We start from the raw sequence: 26,015 nt of genomic DNA, 5'->3' as shown, positions 1-26,015 counted from the left end.
GATACAACCACTGTTCCCAATTGGACTTGGGGGTTTATCAGACTTCAGTAGGGAAAACAGAAGAGTGTGTGGGGGTGATAACTTGGAGTGGAAAAAATTGATGTCAAGGACGTTGAAATGGCATCTGTTTTTACCCAGGCTAATTACATGTGTAATGAATGGCTGATGAACCATTATTAATTTCAAGCAAATAATCTACAGTTCGCTCTTGGGAAAAAGAGCTCTAGTAGTACAGATAACTTCCTCTGACAAGCCGATTCTGAATCTCTCTGCACACTCTTTATTCCTATATAAATGAACAAATTCTTTGTCTCCATACTACTTAAAATGATTGTAGGGCAAAATAAGAGATGGAAGCATTTAGGCAAAAACAAGCGATTATCTTACGCATAAACATCCATTCTTTGGGTGCCATGGACATACGTGCCAGGGACAGAAGCATTCTTTTTCCATCTCCCATAATCAGTGCTCCCAGCTGGCAGCCTGGCACTGGTGCCTTTGTCACAGTGCCAGTGCAATGACAGTGATCTGTGGGAGGCTGGCTTTGTGGTAGGCACAGTTTTGTTCCTAAGAGAAACAATGAACCGCTGATTTCATGTATGTCCCCCTATGGGAACTCCCTGGCCATGGGAGTACAATGGGGTGGGCTTTTCCTGGGCAGTCCCTAGGACTTAGAAAACCATTTCTCCCCCATCTTGACTTACCCTTACCCAGCGGTTGCATACAGATTTGCCTCCAGCCCAGTACTTATCACTGTTGCCGGCCAGCAGCAGTCCAGGGGGATGGAAACACCCACTCAGCAGTCGGCCAAGCCAGGAGGTCAGCACGTGAGCACACAGTGGTATCTGCCTTCTAGGCCAAGGTTCTCAGACAGCTGGAGTGTTAGGGGCCTTTGCCCAACTCTCCACATCAGCCTAGAAACCAGAGCTTCCCCTCTTAGTCCAACAGATTGCTGTGGGCAGCATGGAGCCCTGAATTGCTCAATGTGTTTTTTCCATCCTCCCTTCCCCCAAAATCACACACCCCAGTTAATCTCAATTACAGCATCTGAGACCACAAATCTCCACAGAGGACACAGATGCCCCAAGTCCTGCCTCCCTTCCAGTTTTTGGCTTCTGCAAACTAGTCACTAACCTAAGGGAGTCCCTAGTGTGGTAGCTTGGAAACCCAAGAAAGAGGTGAAGGAAGCTCAAAGCCTGTCAAGGACAGTGACCACCTGGGATGCCTTCTTTTCTCTCCTATCCTCATCCTTAAGCCTGGAGTCTGCAAAAGAATTGGGGGCCACTTGGCATCAGAGCCCCTTAACAATGACCTTTCCCAACCTCCTTTCCTGGAAGACACTCAGATGGGGATCCTCTGAGGAGAGGAGGCCCACTGGTGAGTCCCTGAGAGGACCTTGTTTCTCAGGCTCCTGGAGTCTCTTATCCTTGGGCTGGATTGCCCCCAAAGGAGGCCGTTACCCCTTATGTGGTCTTATCTTGTCGAGTGGGCCCACACCCACCCACCTCACTCACCCATGGCACTGCGGTGGAGCTAGTGTGGGGCCAGTCACAGGTGCTCCCTGTCACTTGTAGAGGACAAACCTGTAGAGCAGTTTTGGGGGTCCTGGGAGGATATGCAGGGCGATTTGAAAAAGAAAGCTTTCCTGTATCTGCTGCTAGGACTGAATACAATTTGTTCCAGTGCTGGGGGACAGAAAGGAGTGAAGAGGACCAGTCACTTGCTTCTTATCTGGGCTTGCTCTTGGCAGATTTCAAAATGAGACCATTGCTGGGGCCAAGGGAAGAAGCTCGTCAGCACTGTCAGCTAGCGAACCTAAGAGGAAAACCGGGCCCGGTCTGCCTCATTCCCGTTCCCCACCTGTCTCCACTCTTTTATCCCCTTTCCCTGGCTCTGCCAGACTCTCCCCGGCTCCCTGGGTCCCCGCCTCCCCACCCTCCCCTGGAGGGCGGGGCTTGGCTGCACCCACGTGTGTCGGGGTTATATGCTCCCAGTTGGCAGAGGAGCTAGGGAGAGTGGCACCCAGCCGGCAGTTCAGGCAGAGAAGCGAGAAGCGGCACCATGGCCGGCAAGAAAGTCTGCATTGTAGGCTCTGGCAACTGGTAAGCAGCGCTGTCAGGGGCCGTGGGTGGAGGGAGGGGAGGTTCCCCTGAGTATCCAGGAGGATAGGAGGGAGGCTTGGTGGACAGGAGTTAGATAGTGGGTAGGAAATGCCCCCGATTCCTGCTCCACCCCTGTTGCTGTCTTCTGTGCCTACCCCCATAGGACAGATGGTGCCCAAACCTCTCCTGGCCCTTGCCTTCTTGGGCAGTTGCACCTGTTTGCCACAGGAAGGGAGCCTCCAGAGTGTTCCCTGCCTGAAAAGCTGCTTGGGATTGGGGGCGGTGGGGAGATCAGAACGCTGGCCCCCTTCTCCAGCAGCAAAGTGTGAGGTAGACTGAGTCTCCTTTCTACTGCTGGGTCACTAGGGATACAGTGTCACAGAGGGGGTGACAGGGAAGGCGGCAGGTAAATCTGGTGGCTGCTGTGATATCCTCAGGTGGAGCCCTGTCCCCTCCCTTACCACCATTCCTCCCTCATGCTCCCACTCCTCTGTCTGTGCTCCCCCTCCTGCCAGGGGCTCAGCCATCGCCAAGATTGTGGGTGGCAATGCAGCCCAGCTGGCAGGCTTTGACCCACGGGTGACCATGTGGGTGTTTGAGGAAGACGTTGGGGGTAGAAAGCTGACAGAGATCATCAACACACAGCATGAGAATGTCAAGTACCTGCCAGGGCACAAGCTGCCTGCCAACGTGGTAAGCCCCAACACCCTGCAAGGAAGAGAGAGGGAAGTGGAGGGGGAGCTTCCTGCCAGGAGGGGACTATTTCAAGTGCCACCTGGACTTGGGAAGCATCTCGGGAGGGTTACTTCAGGCACAGGGCACCCCTGTGCACAGTCCCCAAACTGCTCCCCAGGCACTTTCTGGGACTAAGGAGAACCTGAGTGCATCCCTTTGCATCTCTACCCGATCCCATGGGCTCCCAAGCAGGAAAAGGAGGGGAGAGGATGAGGAAGTTGGTCTCCATGGCAACCAAAGACAGGTTCTCTGGCTCCCAGACTTGGGGTCCGGGTTGTGCCTGCCTCAGGCTCTAACCCTGTTACTCATTCACTGGGTTATTAGCAAATGTGGAGGCTGCTCCTTGGACTTAAGATCTTTGGTCAAATCCACGTGGTTTACTCCCCACCTGGAAAGGGGGAGCACGGAAGATAGGAAAACTGGGGCTCTCCCTTCCCAGTTGGGGGCCATAAGGAGCAGGGTGATGAAATCTCACTTGGCCTGTTCCTCCTGCCAAGCCCAGACCTCCTTTGGCCTCTCTCACTGTCCCACAGCCAAGGGCTAGGAGAGTGCTGGGAGGAGGTTTCCAGGAGTCCTTAAGAGCCCAGGACAGCTGGAACTTAGAGGGGAGGATGGCTAGGGGGAGGGAATAGAGTGTCTTATTCCTCCAAGTTCAGCCCTTCCAGATTCAGCCCCCAAACTGCCCTTCTTTCTCCCCTAGTAGCCTCATTCTTTGGCTCCTAGATCTCCTGAATGGGCTTCCACAGGGGCTAGATGAAGTATGTCAAGCCCTTGAGCACTGGTCACCCCCACAGGTGGCTGTCCCAGATGTGGTCCAGGCTGCAGCAGATGCTGACATCCTGATCTTCGTAGTGCCCCATCAATTCATCGGCAAGATCTGTGATCAACTCAAGGGCCACCTGAAGGCAGATGCCATTGGCATATCCCTTATTAAGGTGCCAGGGACACATCGTGTGGATGGGGGTGCAGCTAATTGTTATGGGGCTCAAGGTGGATGAAGTGAGACAAAAAGGAAACAGCAGAAATAGGGCAGGAGTTTTCTGGAGTGAAGGGAGGAGTTGGCTTTGGGAAGGCTTCAGAAACACGCTGGGGGCCATCGGGAAGGGGAGGTTCGTTGGGGTAGGTAAGAGATCGGTTTAGAAGCAGATATCTTGGGGAGTTTACAAGGTGTAAAAGGGGTGCCTGAGGGATATGAGAAGCGGACTGGTTTGAGGAGTTAAGGGAATTTGGTTTGGAGCAGTGGCTGGGATGGGAGTTGGTTTGGGGTACTCAGGAGTGGGCTGTTTAGGGATGTAGGGGGGATGCCTTGGAGAAGTAGGTTGTGGAAGGAGTTTTCAGATGGATTCGTTTTCACATGCTGCCTACCTTCCTCACAGCAAGCTTTGGCTAGGCTGGAATTGGGGAGGACCTTTGGGGGACACTTATGAACAGTGGATTAGGAAGGGGCAGGATTTCTGGGTGGGAAGCTGTCAGTTGGGGATAAAGGGCACCTGGCCTGAGCTCCATCCTGTGCCCAGGGGGTAGACGAGGGCCCCCGCGGGCTGAAGCTCATCTCTGAAGTGATTGGGGAGCGCCTTGGCATCCCCATGAGCGTGCTGATGGGGGCCAACATTGCCAGCGAGGTGGCTGATGACAAGTTCTGTGAGACAACCATTGGTGAGACACCCCACCCCGCACCCACATACATAATGCAACTTCAGTTACATTCCCTCCCCATGCTCTAGTCCCCACCCACTTAGCTATGTTCTCAAGGCAAGCAAAGGAAGGAGACCCAAGCGTCAGAGGTGAGGGAGGGCTGGGGCACCCCTAGGGAAATGGCTGCAGGTCCTGCTTAGGGCAGGTGTGGGATTAAGAGTCAAGATCACCCCACCCCTGCTTAAAGCTTTACCCCCTCCCCACTTCAGGGTGCAAGGACCTGGCCCAGGGACAGCTTCTAAAAGAACTGATGCAGACTCTCAACTTCCGCATCACAGTGGTGCAAGAGGTGGATACAGTAGAGATCTGTGGAGCCTTAAAGGTGAGAGGGGTACAGAGGCCGTTATGGGGTGGGGAGAAGGTCCTGAAAGAAGGCCCGGCTTAGCTATACAAGGCACACCACGCTCTTACTTGGGCAGTTGCTCCCCTTCCCCACCAAGTCCCATACAAGTGGGAAGAACTGCAAAAGCAAGGCCAGGATCACTCAGGCCTGCTGATTACTTATCACCAGACATTGGGCTCCCTTCTTCCTTTCCCCTATAGCCCCTTGTAGGACATCCCAATTCCTGGCACCAAGGGGTGGTCCAGGGGGAAGAGAAGATGCCTCGGGGGAGCACCCAGGCTAATTGGAGACAAGATGTCCAGGACACCGGGTTAGACTGATGGTCAGAACGCTGGATCCTGGACAGAGCTATGGATGGGTATCAGAGACACAGAACAGAATAGTCATGGATGTAAGGGTCAGCTAAACAAGGATATTCAAGGATAGAGTAGACGGCAGGGTTGGGGAACTAAGAAGCACAAGCCCAGGCTAAAGGAAGGGAGCACAGCAAGCGGGAAAGCCAAGAGGTGGAAACAGCTGAGGAGCGCCACCCCCGGCTTACTTCATTTATTCAGTGGGTATATCATGGCTGATGGATGGAGCATGAGGCAGGTGCTGGGAGCTCCACGTGGGGCCTCTGGGAGGGGATCCTTTCTCACCTGTGACTCCACTCCCCAAAGAACATAGTGGCCGTGGGGGCTGGCTTCTGTGATGGGCTGGGCTTTGGTGACAACACCAAGGCGGCAGTGATCCGACTGGGGCTCATGGAGATGATCGCCTTCGCCAAGCTCTTCTGCAGCGGCCCTGTGTCCTCTGCCACCTTCTTGGAGAGCTGTGGTGTTGCTGACCTCATCACTACCTGCTACGGAGGGCGGAACCGCAAGGTGGCTGAGGCCTTCGCCCGAACAGGAAAGGTGGGCCCTGGGGAAACGGAGAACAGAGGGTGGGCCCTGTAGGTGTCAAGGCAGAGGAGTCTGGCTTGAGGCGTCTCTTGAGCACAAACATTAAGATTGTTGTGAACATTTCTAGCCTTTCTTTCCTCTTAAGGCCCCACCTCCTACCCGAGCCCCAGACTCTCCAACCCACACTGACAGCCCTCATCTCCCATTTCCATCTGCCCGTCCTGTTTTCTTCACAGTCCATTGAGCAGCTAGAGAAAGAGATGCTGAATGGGCAGAAGCTGCAGGGGCCCCAGACAGCCCGGGAGCTACACAACATCCTCCAGCAAAAGGGCCTGGTGGACAAGTAAGTGTCTGCCCCAGCCCCACTGATGGAACTATGGCCAGAAGTGCTGTCCCTGGTCATCATCTTTCTGAACCCTCCTCAATCTGTGAAGTGGGCAGAGAGGGAAATGTTACCTTAGGTTTACAGACAGAGCCGAAACTTGGAGGGAGCCTGGTATGCCCACTGTCCCTCAGCTAGTTCATTGTCTTTGAACTCTTTCCAGTCTAGTGCTCTTTATACCACATTGTTTGGACCCCTCTGCAAGGCCTCTCTTCTGTCATCTCCTCCTTGTCCTCTGCTCTGGGGGTTGGAGCTCTGGGGCAGCAGAAATAAGCTCTTCTGACTGTTCCGCTTCTCTGTCCATCACCCCCAGCCTAAGCCCCCTCTCGAAGGCCAACCCTTCTGTGCCCTGAATCCTGTCCTGGGTGCTGAGGTGTGGGGACAGTCTCTGCTTCAAGGTGCTCCTTTTCAGAGCACAAAGACAGTGGGGGTGATGGGCTGATCAGAGAAGAGCTCTGTTAGTCTGAGAAAGAATCGTAGAATAAGAGTATGAAACAGGTTCAGAAGATCAGCTCACAGCTGGCCAGGGTAAACCCTCCTAGTGAAGGGAGCAGCCCGGGCAAGAAGATGGAAAGAAGGAAACCGGCATTTATTGAGCACCTTCACATAATAATCACTTCTTCACTGCTTTGTTATATTGGCCCCTTTTAAAGTTGATGATACTGAGGCTCAAGAGAGGTTAAGTGGCCTGCTCAACTGGAACAAAAAATTCATGCCAGTGAATCATGCACGCAAGTTCAATATGATAGGGAGCAGGGCAATTAAAAACCTGACCCCAAAACCTAGGGATAGGAAGTTCAAATTCTCAGCAGTTGGAAACCGGGAGCCAGAGTCTGCCTGATCTCAAAGGTGGGAGAGTAGGAAGTGGAGGGTTAGGGGTGGATGGGGAGTGGAAGGGGCTGGGGGTGTACCTGGAGGTCAAGCTGGGTCTGTCCTTCCCCGTTCTAGGTTCCCTCTGTTCACGGCTGTGTACAAGACATGCTATGAGAATCAGCCAGTGGGTGAATTCATCCACTACCTGCAGAATCATCCAGAACATTTGTGAGCGGGGCCGGGGCCCAGGCCAGGCAGCTTCTTTACCCCAGTGGAGACAGGGAGAAGCTTGGGGTGCCTGGTCACCAGGATCTCTGAGACTTCCCACGATGCACCCTCTTCTCAGCTTTTCACTGGAGGACAGGACGCTGTGGGCCCAACTACCTGCCTGGAGATCCTGAAGCACCAATCAGCCTGCAGCCTCTTGCCAACACATCTCACCAGAAATGGAGCTGCCTAGTCCCTCTCCAGACGTGGGGCATTCTCCCTGTCCCCTGGAAGGGATCAAGCCCCTGTGCTGCCTGCTTTGGGTGTGTAGGGAGAGTGGGGAAGGAGAGGGAGGCATGGCAAGGGCTGCCCACTGCTGCCTCACATAGACCAGGAATCCTGTCCCCAAGCCCAGTTAAGTGGCTAAAGAAGTATCTCAGCTGCAAGAAGGATGTGCTAAGGGGTTGCTAGGTAGGGGTCTGGATTTTGAGCTGACATAGGCCCAGGGACCCCTTTGCTCTGACCTCTGCCAGGCCCCACACAGCATCAATGGATCTCAGTGTTTGTCAACAAAATACAAAGATTTCAAAAAAAAACCCTTCTAGTTTCTCCTAGCAACATCTGTGTCCCCAGAAACCTCTGGTCATCCCCTTTCCCCCTCCCTCGGGCTGCCCTGGCACCAGAGTTGCTGCCACGCTGGCATCTCAGCCTTGGGGCTTGTCCTTCTCCCCTGGAACTTCCTGGTACCTAGTTCTTTGCCAGTTCCTCCCATGTGTGACCTTTCCAAGCCTTTCTCACCCTCCCTGCCAGCACCCTGTTTGGGGAGCAGGAACTTAATCTGCTGACAGAGCTACACCTTTTCATAGCAGGCTCAGATCACTGCTCCCTGTGACCTTCGTATTTGCTCTGCCTCTGTTCACAGGTCCAATGTGGGGGAGGCGTTAGCTGGGTCCCTCCTGCTGCTATCTCCCCAGGACATCTTGGATCCACCCTTTACCTCCTCCCAAACCCTGTACCTAGTTCTCAGCTACCCCCAGCTAACCAGCTCCAGTATCTGGAGGCCCGGGGGCCAGAGACTGGGTAAGGGAGGGTGAGCAGGTCCCCATGTTGGTGGTCCTGACATTCCAAGGCCAGCTCTCCTTTGTCACCTGAAGGCCTTCTCATGAGGCATTGACACTTCAGCACCTCAGGAACTGGGAAACTCATGGAGGAGATAAAAAATTCAAACCTCCCTACTCCTGGGGTGAGGGTAGAACAGGAAGGGGAGGAGGGAGAGGAGTGTCCTTTGCACTGGCCTTGCTGCAGGATGGAATGGCAGCAGGGGAATGTCACAGGTCAGCAGCCTGGGCCCCTGGCTATAAATAGTGCCCGAGGGCTCCTGTCATGTCCAACAGAGGGTCTCAGCTTCCTGTGTGGCAGCACCTGGCACACTGTGGCTCTGGCTGGCATTACGTTAACCCTCCCTTACTCCCCAACAAACCAGGGAGGTAGGCTCCTCTCAGCCACTAGCTCTTGAAAAGTCTTACCAGTGAAGGCCAGAGCTGTCTAGATCAGGCAGCGGGAGTGAGGGGCACAGTCACCCCAGATCTGGCTGGGCCCCGGTTCTGACACTCCCCAGGAGGTCAAATTTGGGGCAGAAAGACAGCTCCTTTCCCAAGGCTGCAGCTGCGACCCTCTTAGATAGTTAAAAATCTTTGCCTGCTTTTGTTTACCCCACAGTTAACTGAATGGGAGGCCTTCTAAAGGGCCTACTTGTATACCCAATAAAGCGTGGTTTCTCCAGAAACAAGTTGGCGAAGGGAGTTGAGTGCCTGTGGCAATGCGTAAGCTGTGCTGTGTCATGGCATGTATATTGTTTTCACTTATACGGTAGGAAAAATGGGGGCAAAAAAAAAAAAAAAAAAGTACTTCCTTAATCATCCCAGCTACTCTTGGCCCCTAGCTAGGGTGCCCACGCAGTTTCCCACCCCCAATGGCAACCCCCCCCCCCCAATCCGCTCCAACCCCTTCCTGGCGCTTCTTTGGGGCTTTATCACGCCGCCTCCAAGCGTGGAGGTCATATACGGGACAGAATCGTTATGGAGATTCGACCCTTGTGCCCACTCCGTGACCATGGCCAAACCTGCCGCATCCTCTGCGGTCCAGGCCTTTGCGGTGCTGGTCGGGTTCCTACCTGAGCTCGGCTGAAGCCGGGCCGCAGGGAAGAGGGCAGCTCTAGGCTCTAGGAGGCGCGCAGCCCCGTCCAGAGGCCTGACTCCCGAGAGAACTTACCTAGCTACCGGGGACGTCACCGTGTCATAGGCTGGGGATTGGCTGGCTCTGGTTGGAAAGACAGACTGTCTTTTCTGTCTTGACTGAGTATCCTGTAATTTCCGCTTCCAAAGCTTGGGTAGCCAAAGAGTGTTTCTCAATGGCGAATGACTACAACCCCCAGAATTCAACGGGCCTCTCTGAGAGGAAGGCTCATCTGAGGATGCGTAATAGGGGTGACTGACCCGGAAGCCGGAAGTTCAAAGGCTGCAACCAGCAGGAGCTGCGGCCCTCGCGGGTTCCCGCCTCAGTGGGCGGGGTTGCGCTGCGTCTGACGCGCTGGGACTTTGCTCGCTTCGGGAGCTGAATCCTAGAGGGTAAGTGGGGAGGGTGGAGGGAGAAAGGATGACTTTCTGCACCAATAGCGCCTTCGCATTCACGGTTGTTCCTGGACCGCTACCCTCGCTTGTCTGGTCTTGGGTACTGCTTCCGGCTGCGCCAGTAGGTCGCGTTGACTGGAGGCCTCGGCTGGACGGAAGGGAGCGGCAGCATCCAGGTACGCCGTCCGCCAGGCCCGAACCGGGGCCGCCTGTCGGCTGAGGCGCGCCGGCTCGGGCCGGCCTTTGTTTATCGCAACCTTTCATGCCTAGTATTCGGGCTTCGGCGCCCTTGAGTTCCCCACGTACCCTGCTTAGCGGACCGCAAGTAGCGGTCTACGCTTCTTCCGACCCAACAAGCTCCTTGCGGCCGTGGCCTCCAGTCAGACCTTGATTCCACCCGCGCGTCTTGGCCCTCCACGCTCTGACCCTTCCTCGCTTTGCAGTCTGCTGCCCTCCGATAGGCGGCTTTCCGGGCACTCTTAGTGGTTATCGGTTATCTAGCTTCATTTCTTTGCTGCTTTCAATTCCTGGAATGCTCTCCCCTCCCTCTTCTCTACTGGTGTAAATCCTGTCCACCCTTCTAAAACGACAGCTGTACCCCGACCCTCCTACTTTTCTGCTGACTTTTCTTGAGCCCCCACCTTGTCTCTGAATTCTCATAATGCCTCTTCTCTTCTGGTCACGTCGTCTTCCGCTTCATCTAACAGAATTTGGGATGCAAAGCTTATCCCTACCAGACCATAAGGTCCTTTGAGATAGAAGCCATGCTCTTTGCGGCCTTCATAGCGCGAGTAAATAGGTGAATAAATAATACGAGTAATATCTAAGCGGAAGTGGATGGGCCCATTTGAGGAAATGAGTTTTCCGGAGGTGAAACCTGAGTCTTGAGATCCTCCCATGTTTAGGGAGCAGAAAAAGAGGAGAGCCACATAACTTTTGCAGATTGCACCCCTATGGCATTTCCCGTAATGGTTCTTGCTCCTACCCCCGTTTTTTTGAAAGCTTCGGTCTAACCCGGTAACAGACCCAGCATTGAGCTTTATTGAGAAAATGGATGTCCTTCAGGTGAGAATGTTTTCCTGCTAACCTCGAAAGTTTTCTAAATTTCCAAGTTTAATCCTTCCACCTGGACTTCCTTTTTGTTTGTTTTTGAGACATCAGTGATTTAATGGATAGGGGCTACCTGGACTTGTAATTTCATCTTTTCCTGGGCCATCCTGGATCTTCTTGTTCCATCCTACCCACCTCACTTCTTCCCTCGCTTGAGCCGTCAGGGTCTTCCCCTCTAAAATATAGTCAAATCTCCTTATCAATAAGCAAAACAAAACTAGAATTTACTTGGTCTTGTTGCCTTCTCAAGCTGCTGCCCTGTCACTCCCATTTCTTTAATCAGCAAATCACAAGACTATCAGTTTTTACCTCTGGAGTGAGAGTGGGTTATGATCCTTCTATTTTTCTCTCCGTCCCAGGAAAATGAATAGATACATGGGCTTGCTGGGGCCCTGGCTCAGAATCTGTGTTTTTTACTTAATGCCTGTTCCAGTTCAGTCATTAAATTGAGTTTTGTCCTAGGTTGACCTGTAACCTAGTCACCTATTCCCATCTAGTGATCCCATCTGACCAGTCTTCATGGCACTTAACTTCGTAGTAGTGTTTCCCAACTTTCATTCTGGCCCAGTACACCCGAAAGATACAACATATCTCTTGTCAGTGGCGGGGACTTGATAACAGCAGTGATTTTCAACCACTGTTGTAGTTAAATGAAAAAGCCTCCCAGGTATTTCTGGAATTTTCTTTCCCTAATTGTTTTCCTTCAAACTGGTGTTCCCTTGGCTTCTCTCTGTCTGGTTTTATCCTCTGCTTTGATGTCACTTGTTAGTCCCATCTGTGGCTGTAGCCTGGCCTCTTTCCCCAAATCTGCCCATATTTGCATATCCATCTGCCTGACGTACATCGCATGAATGTTGTATGGAGCATCTTAATTTTAACATGTCCAAAACTCTGTTCATCATCTTGACTGACACTGCCACCACCATCCCCATACACACATGGTGACACACACCTGTTTCTTCTTTCCTTTTTCTATTAACAGTATCCCACTCTATAAAGTTTCCTAATTTGTTAACTTAGAGATATTTTCAGCTTTTCCCTAACCCATTCAGTTAATAAACCTTGTTCTATTTCCAGAATAACTTTTGCATCTGTCTTCTCCTTTTATACTGCCCTGCCTTAGATCAGGGTCTGTGAAGAGTTTTTGTTACTTTGAAAATAGGAGAAATCTCAGGTTGAATGAGACAAGAGAAGGAAGTGAGGTTCTCGACACCAAAATTACATCTGTCAGTAGTTCTTCTGTCACTCTCTTAGCCAAGATGTATCACCCTGTTTCTAGCCTTCTTCCAGCCCCAAGAAGAGGTGGTTAACATCTGGCCAGGGTAATGGGGGATAGGAGGAGAAAGAATAAGTGAGAGGGAGGATGAAGGCTGCAGGTCTCTTTGCAGGGAGCTTGTTTATTACCTTAGAGTTCTGCTCTCTGTGTTTTCTTACTGCCTCACAGCTTGGGGTTCTGTCAAACCTCAGATAACCTGAATATAACCCTTTCTCTTCTTGAACCTGTGCCATTTGATTTTCTTCCTCTGACATTATTTAATGTCACTTTCCATAGTCACTTGGAATTATAATTCAAGGAAGCTGTGAGTCAGCTCATCGTGGGATCCACCTTCAAGAACTGGCTCAAAGGCAGTGTTCAGCCCGTGGGAGTCAGTCTGAGAAGCACTTAGATATCTCACCCAGCTGCTGACCCCCTAAACCAGCTAATCTTGAGCTTTTCTTCTTTCATATTCTTGACTCTTAACCTATTCAGTCTTTTAATTTAATTTTTAAAAAATTTTAATAAACTTTTTTGGGGGGTGGGGGGAGGTAATTAGGTTTATTTTTATTTAGTTACCATTATTATTTTTTTAATGGAGGTACTGGGGATTGAACCCAGGACCTCATGCATGCTAAGCATGAGCTCTACCACTTGAGCTATACCCTCCAACCCAGTCTTTTAATTTTAATTCCCTCAACAGAGACGAGCTTAAGAACATAATCATAGTCCCAAATTGAGGAATGTTTTGTTCAAGATGAGAGATTCCCATTCAAAACTTTCTTGTTCCCTAGCTCAGAATATCCAGGGAATGATTCAGCTAGAAGTAATTTATCTCATGCAAATGTGAGTTAACGATTTGTTGGGGATTCAGTAAGTTTCTTTTAGCCCTTGGGATAGGTTCTTGGTGTTGTTTGGAACTTAGAATTAATGCTGGAGAAAGTTATGTCTGATTGAATAATGTAAACATACTGTTGGCACTATTTCAAGTATATTATGACTTAAACAGATGCTTGAAGGCTAACCTGGGAACTTAAGCACGTGAAAAGATTGTTTTAAGGGGAAGTTAATTGGATATTGCCTAGAAGGCTCTCATTTGATCTTCCTAGAGAGAATAATTCACTTCTAATGTTTAATCCCTGGCTACTTCATTAATTCCCTGCTAGCCAGAAAACTGGCGTGTGCCTAAAGTAATGTACCAATTAAGAACTTTTCCAGGTGGTTCATACCCGTCACTTCCATAAACATGGAGAACCAGGTGTTAGCTGTGATGTGATGCAGCTGTACCTGGTTCCAGGTGTGTATCTGTATCTTGTAAGCAGACTTCATTTGTCCTTTTGAATCTCAGAGTTCTCAAACAATATCTTTCAGTATGAGACTCTGCATACGTGTAGGGGCCATTCAGAATAGAGTACAGACAGACTAAGCAGGATGCAGAAGTTATAGAATGGCCTTAAACAGGGAAGTGGGCTGGGCAGATGAGGCCTTATCCTTGGGCCTAAATCCAGTCTGTCTTTGTAGGGGACAGCATGCCAACTGCCAAGCAGCTAGCTGACATTGGCTACAAGACCTTCTCCACCTCCATGATGCTCCTCACTGTGTATGGGGGCTACCTCTGCAGTGTCCGAGCCTACCACTATTTCCAGCGGCGCAGCTCCCAGCGCCAGGCTGCAGAAGAACAGAAGACTTCAAGAGTCCTGTAGAACTGGGGGGCTTTTTTTCCTTGAGCAGAGAGGCCTGAGGCATGCTGTGGAAAGACCTCATCTGCAATCACTTCCAAGTCAAGAGAACTAGGGCCTTAATGGTTTTCGAACTCTGCTGGGAAAAAGTGCCCATGTTTTCTCTGGTACTACCAGTTTGGAGAGGCTATCGAATCGTAACAGGATTGGGAGGGTGAGGCCCACCTACAGACATTAAATACTTTGCCATGTCTGTGTCTTGGTGTTTTTATTTACTTCAATAGAGTATGGACCACAGAGGTGGGGCCTTGACTGCCAGTTTTCTAGTCAGACTGGATTTCCATATGTTGAGTTCTTAGCACCTGTGAAGTGAGGTATATGCATTTTGGGGAGCAGGAATGTCAACTCTCATGATCTTAGAGAAAAGACTATCCCAGCATCTATATAAATCCCCTGAAAAGACTGTAAAGAGCAAAGCTCTTTTTTTGGTCAGCGACCATTCCTGGACCAATTACTGTGTTCAAGTAATGGGGTACACTGGGCCAGCATGGTCACATCGCACCTCTGATTCAAGGAAGGAAGAGACCCTTGTTTAATAGCTCTACCCAAATTGCACGAAGTGGAGGAGGGATAGTTCTAAAACGAAGGGCTATTGGGCAGCCTATAGCAGTGCAGCCCATCTCCTTAAGCACAATGGGTGTAGTGTTAATAGCATAAGGGTCAGTTTCTCATTGTGCCACTGCACAGGAAATCTACCTGCAGGTCTTACTGCAGAGTTGTGAAGAGGATTTGAAAGAAAACGGTATATTCAAGGTAAAATCAACTATAAAGAGAAATATTCTGCTATTATTTCATTTTGAGCTTTGAAGCTTCCTTGTTCACGTCATTGTTGGTGATCCCCCAAAATGTCAACCCCCTTGGACACATGTCCTCTCTCATGTTCTCATGTGCACACTGCTCTGACCTTTGTCACCAGAAAGCCCTTTTCCATGGTTAAAAAAATTCAGCTTTCCTGTATTCTGAACCCTTTTACTCCCCTCCTCTTGGTGTGTTAACCAAGGACTGCACTGCCTTCTCTGCTGTCTCACTGGCTGTACGGTAGGATCGTCATTCTCCCAGCTCCTTAGTGTCACTTCCAAACAGTGTAAATTCAGTCCTTTTTGAGGAGCTTTCATATATTATCATTTTCACTCTGTCCTAGAACTGGAGACTTTGAATCTTTGGATTCCTTCTGTCTTTCTCCAGTCTGTCAGCTCCTTTGCCAAAAGTGTTTCCCTGTCCAGCCTATGCCCTTAGCTGATCCCCTGAACAACTCCCCTGCCTCCTTCCTTACCCTTCTGAACTCCAAACCTTGTTCGATTAGTTATCTCTCTAACTCACCCTCTTCTCAGTATATAAACTTGCTTAAGGCTTCCCACTCCCTACCAAAACAAACTACTCAAGATTATTTAAGAAGTCTTTGATGATGTCACTTCCCTCCTACCTCCACTACTCCACTGAAACTCGTGGTTCACATCGCTTTTACTGTGCTGCACCCACTCTGATTTCAGTCCTCTTCTGTTTCTGTGCTGCACTGAAGCTCTACTTTGACCACTATCTTGTTCCTTCTACCGCTTTAACTTTTTCTTTTGATTTCCTTTGCAGATTTCTCTGCCCACTGATGTACTTCAAAGTTTTGTTCTTGGCCTGTTTTCTTATCCTGTATGTTCCCCCTAGATTATTGTAGGCACTCAATGGTTTTAGCAATACAGAAAGTAGTTAAGTGTTCAGTGTTGGTATCCTGGCTCCACCATTATTGCAGTAGGCCAGTTACTTGTAGCTCCTCTGTTTACCTCTGTCAAGTGAGGATAAAAAATGGTAGTTCCAAATGTAGAAGATTGGTTTGAGATTAAATGAGATAATTAAGCCGGGAGTATAGTATATTTTTAAAAAAATTTTTGTGGGGGAGGGTTTTTTATTTCTTTTACAAATAAGATTTTGAAGTAAGGCAAAATTTAGAGGTATTAATTCTAAGTATTGGAAATATGAGAGCATGTAGCATTCTTTTTTTTTTTTTTCCTTTTTTTTTCTTTCAATTTCTCAGTAAGTTGAGGGAAGAAAAAGTACTTTTGGTGGCTTCCTATTATTTTTATAGTGGTTCTCAGCAGAGCTGGCACCCCCTCCAATACACAGCAGAGGTGAAAGTATTTTGATTGTCACAATGATTGAGAAGCATCTCTGGCATTTGGTAGGTGAAGGCCAAGGATGCTAGACTTCTTGCAATGCCTAGGATAGTCTTGCGCAACAGATTGTCCCAAGTCCTGCACAACTGTCAAATGTCCCCACAAATATTCAAGTAAGTGCAAAAACAATTTATAATTAGCTGAGCCTGTAACTTCACTCTTACCTATAAACACAGTAGTTTTCGCAGTTTTAGTGTACTTTGAATTCTTTAGGCATGCATCTATGTAAGTGGAGGGAAGATTGTATAGTGGTTTGTTTTATTTAGAACTTCTGTTCACCATTTCAAAACACCATGGCATTGATGGCAGAGCCTGTTTCCTGGTATTTGAGTCTCTGACACCGCACAATTGTATCAGTCTGCATTTGCAGCCATTGTATTCATGGTGAATACACAGAAGTACAAGGACTGAGTGCTACTATAGTGCTATATATGGGATATAATTTCATTATAAATTCTTTTTAAAAAATTCTTTATATTACTGTTAGGGCATTATGCTGTATTTAAAAATTATGTGTGTATTAGGTAAGTTAAATATCTATTAGTTGCACTTAAGGATAGTAAAGGGCGTGTTAACAAATATCTGTTACATAAAGTAGGTGGTTTAGAAATAATCCATTCACACTTGGTCAGCTTTTGCTGTGGTGTTGAGATGATGGTTAATTTTGTTTCAACTTGGCTAGGCTGTGGTGCCCAGTTGTTTGTTAAACATCAGTCTGGATGTTGCTGTGAAGTATTTTTTAGATGTAATTAACATTTATATCAGCCTACTTGGAGTAAAGCAAATCATGTATATATAATACAGAATAGATAATTTTCTGTGATTATCCATAGAATACTTATAAACCCTGTATTTGACTACTCCAAAAAATTGTTTTAACAAATTTAAAAGTAGGAATTTTACAGATTGCACAAATTTTACAGATTGCATTTTCTGATCACATCCAATAAAACTATAAATAAATGATGACAGTCTCAACTACTTGGAAATAAAATATTCCTAGGCAACCCTCAAAGAGAAAAACCAAAAGTGAAATAATTTTTTAACTTTCTTTAAAGCAATAAAACAGAATATTTCATACAAAACTGCAGGACACAGCCTAAAGTAGTGTCAGGAAATGTATGCCCTTAAATGCCTTCACAAGGGAAAAAAAATTATTAGGCTTTTTATAGAGATGAGAACCACTGGCTGCTGCATCAAGGTCAGATTCCTTATGATATTTAAGATCACTTTTGAACTCCATAGCACCCACCCCTTTCACAGCACTTTTAATATTTAAATAATACAGGGCAATCTATTGTTAATGGCAATACAAGTGTCTTTTTCTAACAAAAAATTTACAGTGATTTTTTAAAAATTTGAAGTATAGTTGGATTTACAGTGCTGTGTTAGTTTCTGGTGTGCAGCATAGTAATTCAGTAGTCATATATATATATATTCTTTTTCATTATAGGTTATTACAAGCTCTTGAATATAGTTCCCTGTGCTATACAGTAAGACCTTGTGTTTTATCTATTTTATATATAATAGTTTGTATCTGCTAATCCCAAACTCCTAATTTGTCCCACCCCATCCCTTTACCCTTTGGTAAGCATAAGTTTGTTTTCTGTGTCTGTCATTCTGTTTCTGTTTTGTAAATATGTTCATTTGTGTCACTATTTTAGATTCCACATATACGTGATATTGTATGGTATTTGTCTTTTTTTTTCTTTATTTTTTTGGAGGGGGAAGTAATTAGGTTTTTGTTTTTTAATGGCGGTACTGGGGATCGAACCCAGGACCTCATACATGCTAGGCATGTACTCTAATCTCCCTCCTTGTCTTTCTCTTTCTGACTGACTTCACTTAGTATGATAATCTCTAGGTCCATCCATGTTGCTGCAAATGGTTAAAGTGTTTATACCCTCTTACTTAGTTTATTTCACTGCTGGGACTCTAACCTTTAGAAATATTCACACAACTGTACAACGTGTTCATACAAGGTTATTATTTGCAGTGCTATGTTAATAGTAAGGAACTTTAAATAAGTTCAAGTATTAATTAACAAATAATGGTATACCCATAAAGTGGAATGTTAATCAGTCAAAACCAGCAGAATGTGTATAGTATGATCTCATTTGTCTTAAAAGAAACACATTTGTATGCTTTTGGTTATCTGGTAAGTGGTTCTGGAAGGCTATATACCAAAATGTTAATAGTGATTAGGGTAAATGGTGATGTCATGTGCTTAATGAATTGTATTTTTTACAATGAGCATATATAGCTTTTATAATAAAAAAATTTTTTGTTAGAAACATACACAAAAGCTGAAGGAATTTGCAGATAAAACCCATATACCCATCCCTCAGTTTTAACTGTTAGGAACATATTGCCACACTTATTTCAAAAAGTTTTTACTTTTTAAGAAAAAAAAGTTCATTTTTATCAAGTCTATAAGCTTCTTAAGGTCTGGACTCAATACATGAATATATTTTCAATGTAAAATATTTTAAAATACAGATAAGTAAAAGTACCCCTTGTCACTCCCCACCCCCGACCTTCCTATTTCCCTACACAGAAATTACCCATGTTACCAGTTTGGTGTATTCTTCCTACCATTTTCAATGTATTTATATGTACATAAAGAAATATAATATATATTGATTGAAGTCCCTTTTCTCGGTCTCTTCAACTGTTCAGAGGTCAAAGACTCAGGAGAGAAATAGTAATGGGCAAGGCCTGGGACACCAAAGCTCTCCTCACCCTGTGTTAGCCAGGATCAGCTTTGGTAGCAGTGCTATAGCTTGTCCTGGGAACCTTACTGGAGAGAGAGGATAGAGAAGGAAAGAGACCAGGCAGACTACTAAGAGCCACAACAAGGAATACCTCCATAACTGCATGAGCCAATTCCTTATAATTTGTTATCACCAACAAAGCCATGTTCCTGCTAAAAGATTTGGTATTGTTTCCTAAAAGGCTTTCATAGAACAGTCATTTGAGTGAAGGCAGATTCCAAATCTACTTTTATAGGCTTAGGGCTTGTGACTAAACTCTTCTTGGTGAGGCCTGCCCTATGAGAGACGTTACTGAACTAGAAGGAAAAACAGAACCGTATGCCGATGGCTGAGGTGAAGGTGGTACAGATAACTGTACTGTGTAACCTTACTTTGCATTGGCCTATGCCAATTCATAGGCGCCCTCTTAAAAAAACAAAACGACTTCCCGTACCTTTCTGAGGTCAGGTCCCGACTCCTTGGATAGCTCTCTACAACTGCTTTTAGAAGACTCATCTTGCTGCTTTAAACCTTTGTGGCTCCCATGACCTACCAGCTAAAATTTAACTCTTCAAGGTTTTTCACAATCTGGCCCCAAGTCACCTTCTTATTCTCATCTCCTGCCACTCTGATCCAACTCCAACAGATAATATTTACCTGAAAATGTCACATACTTGTTTTTACTTAAATTTTTTTAAATTATGAGTTATTCCAAACTTATTGAAGAGCGCCAAAAATAAAGTATGATACCATATCCACATCCTCCCTCCACAAAGATAAGCACTAGCCATCTTTCAGTTGCTGTATATTTCTTTACTGTTAGAAGTACCCTTAATATTATTTTTGGGTCAAAAAAGTAATGTTAGTTGCATCAAATGGGATATGTTCTTTTGCAATTTGCCTTTTTCACTCAACATTATGTTTCTGATTATTTATCCATTGCGCTGGTTAATTTTGTGTGTCAACTTGGCCACTGAAGGCCCAGTTAGCTGGTTAGGCAGTATTCCTGGTGCATCTGAGAGAGTATTTCTGGATGAATCCTACTACACTGTTGGTGGGAATTTAAATTAGTGCAGCCATTATGGAAAACAGTATGGAGGTTCCTCAAAAAACTAAAAGTAGAACTACTGTATGATCCAGCAATTCCACTCCTGGGTCTATATCTGAAGAAAATGAAAAAACTAATACAAAAAGATATATGCATCCCAATGTCCATAGCAGCATTATTTACAATAGCCAAGATATGAAGCAACCTAAGTGTCTATCAATAAATGAACAGATAAAGATGTGGTGTGTGTGTGTGTGTGTGTGTATACATATATACACACACACAAGGTAATATTATTCAGCCATAAAAAGAGTGAAAATCTGCCATTTGCAACAATATGGATGGGCTTGGAGGGTATTATGCTTAGTGAAATAAGACAGAGAAAGACAAATACCACATGATATCACTTGTATGTGGAACCTAAAAATACGAATTTAACAAAACAGAAACAGACTCACAGAACAAACTAGTAGTTACCAGTGGGAAGAGGGTTGGGGCAGGACAAGATAAGGGTAGGAGATTTAGAGGTACAAACTAGTATGTAAAAAATAAATAGGCTACAAGGATATATTTATATAACACTGGGAATATAGTTAATATTTTATGATGATGTTAAATGGAGTATTATCTATTGAATTTTCGCTATGTTGTGTACCTGAAACTGATACAACATTGTAAATCAACAATACTTTAATTTTTTTAAAAAGGTGGAGTAAGAGGACATTCCTTCTGTTTACTTGATTGTCTCTGAGCTGCGATGCTGGTCTTTCCTACCTTCAGACTTGGACTGTAACTTACACTATCAGCTTTCCTGGTTGTCAGGCCACTGGGTTCAGGTTGAAACTATACCATCAGCGTTCCTGAGTCTCCAGCTTACTGACTGCAGATCCTGGGATTTCTCAGCCTCCATAACCATGTGAACCAATTCTTTATAATAAATCTTGAAAAACATTTTTAAATTTTATTTTTTTATTGAAGTGTAGTTGATTTATGACATAGTGTTCATTTCTGGCATACAGCAAAGTAATTGTTATACATATGTATATATATAAACACATGTTCTTTTTCATATTCTTTTCCATTATGGCTTATTACAGGATATTGAATATAGTTCCCTGTACTATACAGGACCTTGTTTGTCTATTATTTTATACAGTAGTTTGTTTTGCTAATCCCAAATTCCTAATTTATCCCTCTTCCCAACCCTTTCGCCTTTGGTAACCGTAAGTTTGTTTTCTGTGTCTGTGAGTCTGTTTGTTTCATAAGTTCATTTGTGTTATATTTTAGATTCCACATATAAGTAATATCATAAGGTATTTGTCTTTCTCTTTCTGACTTACTTTGCTTAGTATAATAGTTTCCAGGTCCATCCATGTTGCTGCAGATGGCATTATTTCATTCTCCTTTATGGCTGAGTAGTATCCTCTTTATCTGTTCATCTGTCCATGGACATTTAGGTTGCTTCCATGTCTTGGCTATTGTAAATAACGCTGCTATGAACTTGGGTGCATGTATCTTTTTGAGTTAGTTTTCTCTGGATATATGCCCAGGAGTGGGATTGCTGGATCATATGGCAACTCTGTTTTTAGTTTTTTAAGGAACCTCCGTATTATTTTCCATAGTGGCGACACCAGTTTATATTCCCACCAACAGTGCAGGGTTCCCTTTTCTCCACACCCCCTCCAGCATTTGTTATTTGTAGATTTTTTGATGATGGCCATTCTGATCGGTGTGAGGTGGTACTTCATTGTGGTTTTGATTTACATTTCTCTAATAATTAGCAATGTTGAGCATCTTTTCATGTACATATTAGCCATATGCAGTCTTCCTTGGAGAAAAGCCTATTTAGGTCTTTTGCCTATTTTTTGATTGGGTAGTTTGTTTTTTGCTATTGAGTTGTATGAGCTGTTTGTATATTTTGAAAATTAAGCCCTTGTTGGTCACATTGTAAATATTTTCTCCCAGTCTGTAGGTTTTTTTATTTATGGTTTATTTTGCTATGCAAAAGCTTATGTTTGACTAGGCCCCATTTGTTTATTTTTGCTTTTATCTCTATTGCCTTGGGAGACTGACCTAAGAAAACATTGGTATGATTTATGTCAGAGAATGTTTTACCTATGTTCTTTTCTAGTTTTACGGTGTCATGTCTTATATTGAAGTCTTTAAGCCATTTTGAGTTTATTTTTGTGTGTGTGAGAGAGTGTTCTAACTTCATTGATGGTACATGCTGCCGTCCAGCTCCCCCAATACCACTTGTCGAAGAGGTGGTCTTTTCTCCATTATATATTCTTGTCTCCTTGGTTAAAGATTAATTGACTGTAGGTGTGTGGGTTTATTTCTGGGCTCTCTATTCTGTTCCATTGATCCCTATGTCTTTTTTTTTGTACCAGTAACACACTATTTTGATTACTGTAGCTTTTAAGTATTTAATGAAGTCTGGGAGGGTTATGCCTCCAGCTTTGTTCTTTTTCCCCAGGACTGCTTTGGCAATTTTGGGTCTTTTATGGTTCCATAGAAATTTTGGGATTATTTGTTCGAGTTGTTATGTCCTGGGTAATTTGATAAGGACTGCATTAAACCTGTAGATTGCTTTGGGCAGTATGGCCATTTTAACAATATTAATTCTTCTAATCCAAGAGCATGGGATATCTTTCTATTTATTTGAATCACCTTTAGTTTCCTTTATCAATCTTTTTTAGTTCTCAGCATGTAAGTCTTTCATCTCTTTGGTCAGGTTTATTCCTAAGTATTTTTTTTGATGCGATTTTAAGAGGGATTAAAAAAATTTTTTTTTTGGTGGGGGGAGGTAATTATGTTTACTTATTTATTTAGTTTTTGGAGGAGGTACTGGGGATTATTCCATTCCTCTAGTGAAAGGTCACTGAGTCACTTCCACTTTTCCCTATTATAAAATAGCAATGTAGTGAGTGTCCTTGTACGTTTTCTTGGGCCCATGTACAAAAGATGAATTACTGATATTTAGCTTTTCTAGTTATTGTTAAGTTGCTTTCCAAAGTGGTTATGTCAGTTTTACTCTCACTAGCAATGTTTCCTCATTCTGTTGGTGTGCAGTGATTTCTATTCATTTTAATTTACTAACATGTCATTGATTTCCAATAAGGTTAATCACCTTTTTATTGACTATCCATTGGCATATTCACCTTCTAGGAATCGCCTTCATATCCTTTGCTCCCTGCTCTGCTTCCCTTTTTTCTTGCTATTGGGTTGTCTTTGTTATTTCTTTAATTATACATATCAGATACTAATATTTTGTTATATGTGTTGCAAGTTTGAGGTGATCTTTTGGAGCTTTTTTATTTGGTGGGTGGTGGTGGTGTACGAATCCCACACTGTCTGCATCATCATATACTTGTCTCTCCAGAGCAGTCCCATAGGTAACTGATATGAGACTAATTTTCCTGCAAGTTCTTACTCTTGGAAGGGGTTGGGGGTTGTGTTGTTTCCCAGACCACAAAGGAATCATATACTTATGTTCTCAAATTCACATGAAGCGTGGGCCCAGATTTTGAGAAAGTTCTCAAGAACATCCTGACCCCACAAGCATTCAGACTTCCTTGGCTTTCTCCTTTGCCAACTGAGTGAATTTTTGATAGTTTCCCCGCTTTCACTAAGGCTGTTGCTCTTTCTGGTTCTTAGCTGTAGTTGGAGGTCTCAGTTCCTGCTTCCTGCACGGGCCACAGTCTTGTCTCCTGTCAGCATTAAATATTCCCCTTGTCCCTCCAGTTATTGCATCAGATGTTTTGCTTTCTCTAGTTTTAAGTTCCTTTGTGTCTTTTGTGTCCCTTTCTTAGAAGCTCAACTATGTTTTAAAGGAAAAAAAAACAAAAACAAAAACAAAAACCACAAAGCCACAATTTTTCTAGTTTGTCTCAGGTTATTTTAATCTGCATCAAGCCAGAACTGATATCGTTCATATACTCACATCTCTTCTAAACATAATACCTTCCCATTCTTGTTTTCCTGGCAAAAGTTCTCCTCATCTTTAATGGCCCAGCTCCGCTTTCAAGTTTTCTCCCACTTTGCCAAGAATAATTTAGAATAGTTGTTATCACATTGTATCACCTTTTTTCCCCCTTTCCCTACTGAGGTCTGAGCTCTTTGAGGGCAGAGACCAGATCTTGTTCATCTTTGTGTCCCCAGCTTCTGCCACAAAGCCTATCATAAAGTAGGCACTTAATAAACATTGTATTGAACTGAAAATATCTTCCTGCAGGAATACTGATCTAAAGTCTGAAAAACTTGGTTTAAAATCAGCATACTATCACCCACTAACTAAACTCACATGATTATTTTTAGGATTGTGATAATGTGAAAGCTCACAATACATGATAGTCTAAGATGTTTGTGTTTTCTAAGTAACTTCTGAGACTCAGTTTCCTCACTGTGGCAGATTGAATTTTTCAAAGGTGAACACAACTGTATTTCCCATTCCATATGCTCTTCTGCAGAGACTTTGCCACTCCTTCACCAAGAGGTAGTCTCTCTCTCCACCCCCTCGTATCCAGGCAGTCCCTGTGACTACTTTGATCAATTGGATAGATACAGTGGAAGTAATGTGTGCCAGTTCTAGCTGACATTCTTAAACGGCCTAGCAACTTCTGCTTCCTGCATCATGGAATGCAACCACTTGTGCAAAAGCCCAAGGCGTGGAGAGGTCGCGCATAGGTACGTTAGTTGACAGCCTGGACAGAGTTCCTAGGAAATAGCCAGCATTAACTGCTAGCCAGGCTAGTAAATCATCTTCAACATCCAGCCCAGTTGAGTCTTTAAGCAACTCCATTCCCAGCTGCCATGTGACTGCAGCCCCATAAGGTATCTCTGAGCTCACTGGACCAACCAAACCTTGAGAAATAAATTATTCTTTTAAGCTACTATATTTTTGAGTGGTTAGTTACACAGTAATAGACACTCAGAACACTCATTTCTAGAATGGGGATAATCCTACTTTTACGTAAGTGTTTTGAAGTTCATTTTCTGATATTGTGAAATCATCTTCAAAGTGGTTAAACATTATACAAACATGTTATGTTTTCAATAAATAATAAAGTTAAAACTCTTTCATATTCAACAGAGGAGAGGTAATGCCTTACTTCACTTACAAATATTCCTAGTTCTCTAGTAGGGATGATGTAAATCTGCATCTAACCTGCTCTCCACTGACTTGGGTCCTTCCGCTCAAGCATGAAACCTTCCTGGCCATCTGTAAACTGATCTCCTGACACTCTTGCTGCCCCAGTTAACACGATTATCTTCCAGTTCTGAATTCAAACCCCCTAGCACTCACTCTGTCACTGCCCACTCTAACTACATGCATACAGTTCCTCCTTAGAACAAGACCATGTTCCTATAACTGACACTAGTCTCAGTTCACTCCTCCAACGCAAACTAATCAAGTCTATGCCTCTGGCTGTTTCTTCAATTATTATTCATATTAAGTCTTGTAAAGTGTTATAGTATAGTGGTTAAGAATAGAGACTGAGTTTGTCTCTTTACTAGCTGTTTGAATTTAGGCACGTTAACGTACTTTGCTTTAATACAGTACCTGGCATGTAAGAAGGAGATAGTATTTTAGTTATTATACCACTTGGTTGCATCTTTGGTCAGATTAACTAGGCCAACTAACCCAGATTGTATTTACAAAGCAATTGTTCACATTTCAAAAGACAAAATACGTGTGTTGTGTGACTTTCAAAAGCATTTCATTCATATTTCACAATTACTAGTCTATTCAACAATATGGCAAGTTAAGGAACTAAATTTACGACCTTAGTCTTTTAGTCTTCCTGACTAGCTCTGACCAAATAACTACGTAAGATTTTCTAGAACTTAGTTTTTCTAGTAAGTCTTTTAAAAATCCAGCCACTCAGTAAGGTAAGTTTAGTAGAGTTAACATCTCAATAATGTCAATGAACATCAGATGAATATCTGATTCTTAGAATAACCCGTTTCTTTCGATTTTTATCCATCTGCCTAACAATGAAGTACTCCGTATGTCATAATGTACATGTGAGCATCTGGAAACATTTTGATAATCTAAATATTCATTAAATGGAAAACTATTCTAAGAGATGCATACTACTATTGGTAATTTTACCTTGACCTCAACTAGAGAAAAATCTAGATTAGGAAGACTGCTTCT

The 26,015-nt window shown here is 44.8% G+C and overlaps 2 protein-coding genes and 1 long non-coding RNA gene across 6 annotated transcripts; 2 read left to right on the top strand and 1 right to left on the bottom strand.

Moving 5' to 3' along the window:
* Positions 1-1,446: 1,446 nt before the first annotated feature.
* On the top strand, positions 1,447-7,766 carry GPD1 (glycerol-3-phosphate dehydrogenase 1). Of its 2 annotated transcripts, none has more exons than XM_010964269.3 (8): positions 1,447-2,102; positions 2,618-2,795; positions 3,632-3,772; positions 4,355-4,493; positions 4,742-4,854; positions 5,643-5,768; positions 5,993-6,099; positions 7,087-7,766. In XM_010964269.3, the coding sequence occupies exons 1-8, from the start codon at positions 2,062-2,064 to the stop codon at positions 7,181-7,183; spliced, it is 942 nt and encodes a 313-aa protein (XP_010962571.1). In that variant the 5' UTR covers positions 1,447-2,061; the 3' UTR covers positions 7,184-7,766. The 2 variants fall into 2 exon arrangements, with proteins under 2 accessions (XP_010962571.1, XP_010962570.1); XM_010964268.3 differs by having other exon boundaries at positions 1,627-2,102; positions 5,535-5,768.
* LOC105076222 (uncharacterized) lies at positions 5,350-9,571 on the bottom strand. Its single transcript, XR_012510601.1, has 2 exons — positions 9,430-9,571; positions 5,350-5,775 (listed from the first exon to the last, which is right to left on the bottom strand). It is a non-coding gene; the product is annotated as an uncharacterized LOC105076222 (long non-coding RNA).
* Positions 9,572-9,646: 75 nt separating this feature from the next.
* On the top strand, positions 9,647-14,085 carry COX14 (cytochrome c oxidase assembly factor COX14). Of its 3 annotated transcripts, none has more exons than XM_010964273.3 (2): positions 9,647-9,785; positions 13,675-14,085. In XM_010964273.3, exon 2 carries the CDS (start codon positions 13,683-13,685, stop codon positions 13,854-13,856), a length of 174 nt encoding a protein of 57 aa, XP_010962575.1. In that variant the 5' UTR covers positions 9,647-9,785; positions 13,675-13,682; the 3' UTR covers positions 13,857-14,085. The 3 variants fall into 3 exon arrangements, with proteins under 3 accessions (XP_010962575.1, XP_010962573.1, XP_010962574.1); XM_010964271.3 differs by lacking the exon at positions 9,647-9,785 and adding an exon at positions 9,792-9,964; XM_010964272.3 differs by lacking the exon at positions 9,647-9,785 and adding an exon at positions 13,391-13,450.
* The last annotated feature ends 11,930 nt before the right edge of the window (positions 14,086-26,015 follow it).

The sequence above is a fragment of the Camelus bactrianus genome, chromosome 12 (assembly GCF_048773025.1).
Source record: "Camelus bactrianus isolate YW-2024 breed Bactrian camel chromosome 12, ASM4877302v1, whole genome shotgun sequence".
Taxonomy (NCBI): Eukaryota; Metazoa; Chordata; class Mammalia; order Artiodactyla; family Camelidae; genus Camelus; species Camelus bactrianus.
Note: the sequence above shows the minus strand (reverse complement) of the source record. Positions and strands in the feature narration are given on the sequence as shown.

Bases quoted from the DNA above. Each gene is read 5' to 3' on its own strand.
- GPD1 (XM_010964268.3), top strand. From the start codon at position 2,062: ATGGCCGGCAAGAAAGTCTGCATTGTAGGCTCTGGCAACTG. The intron at 4,494-4,741 runs GTGAGACACCCC...TCCCCACTTCAG, and splicing joins GTTCTGTGAGACAACCATTG to GGTGCAAGGACCTGGCCCAG. The intron at 6,100-7,086 runs GTAAGTGTCTGC...TCCCCGTTCTAG, and splicing joins CAAAAGGGCCTGGTGGACAA to GTTCCCTCTGTTCACGGCTG.
- COX14 (XM_010964271.3), top strand. From the start codon at position 9,814: ATGACTTTCTGCACCAATAGCGCCTTCGCATTCACGGTTGTTCCTGGA. The intron at 9,965-13,674 runs GTACGCCGTCCG...CTGTCTTTGTAG, and splicing joins AAGGGAGCGGCAGCATCCAG to GGGACAGCATGCCAACTGCC.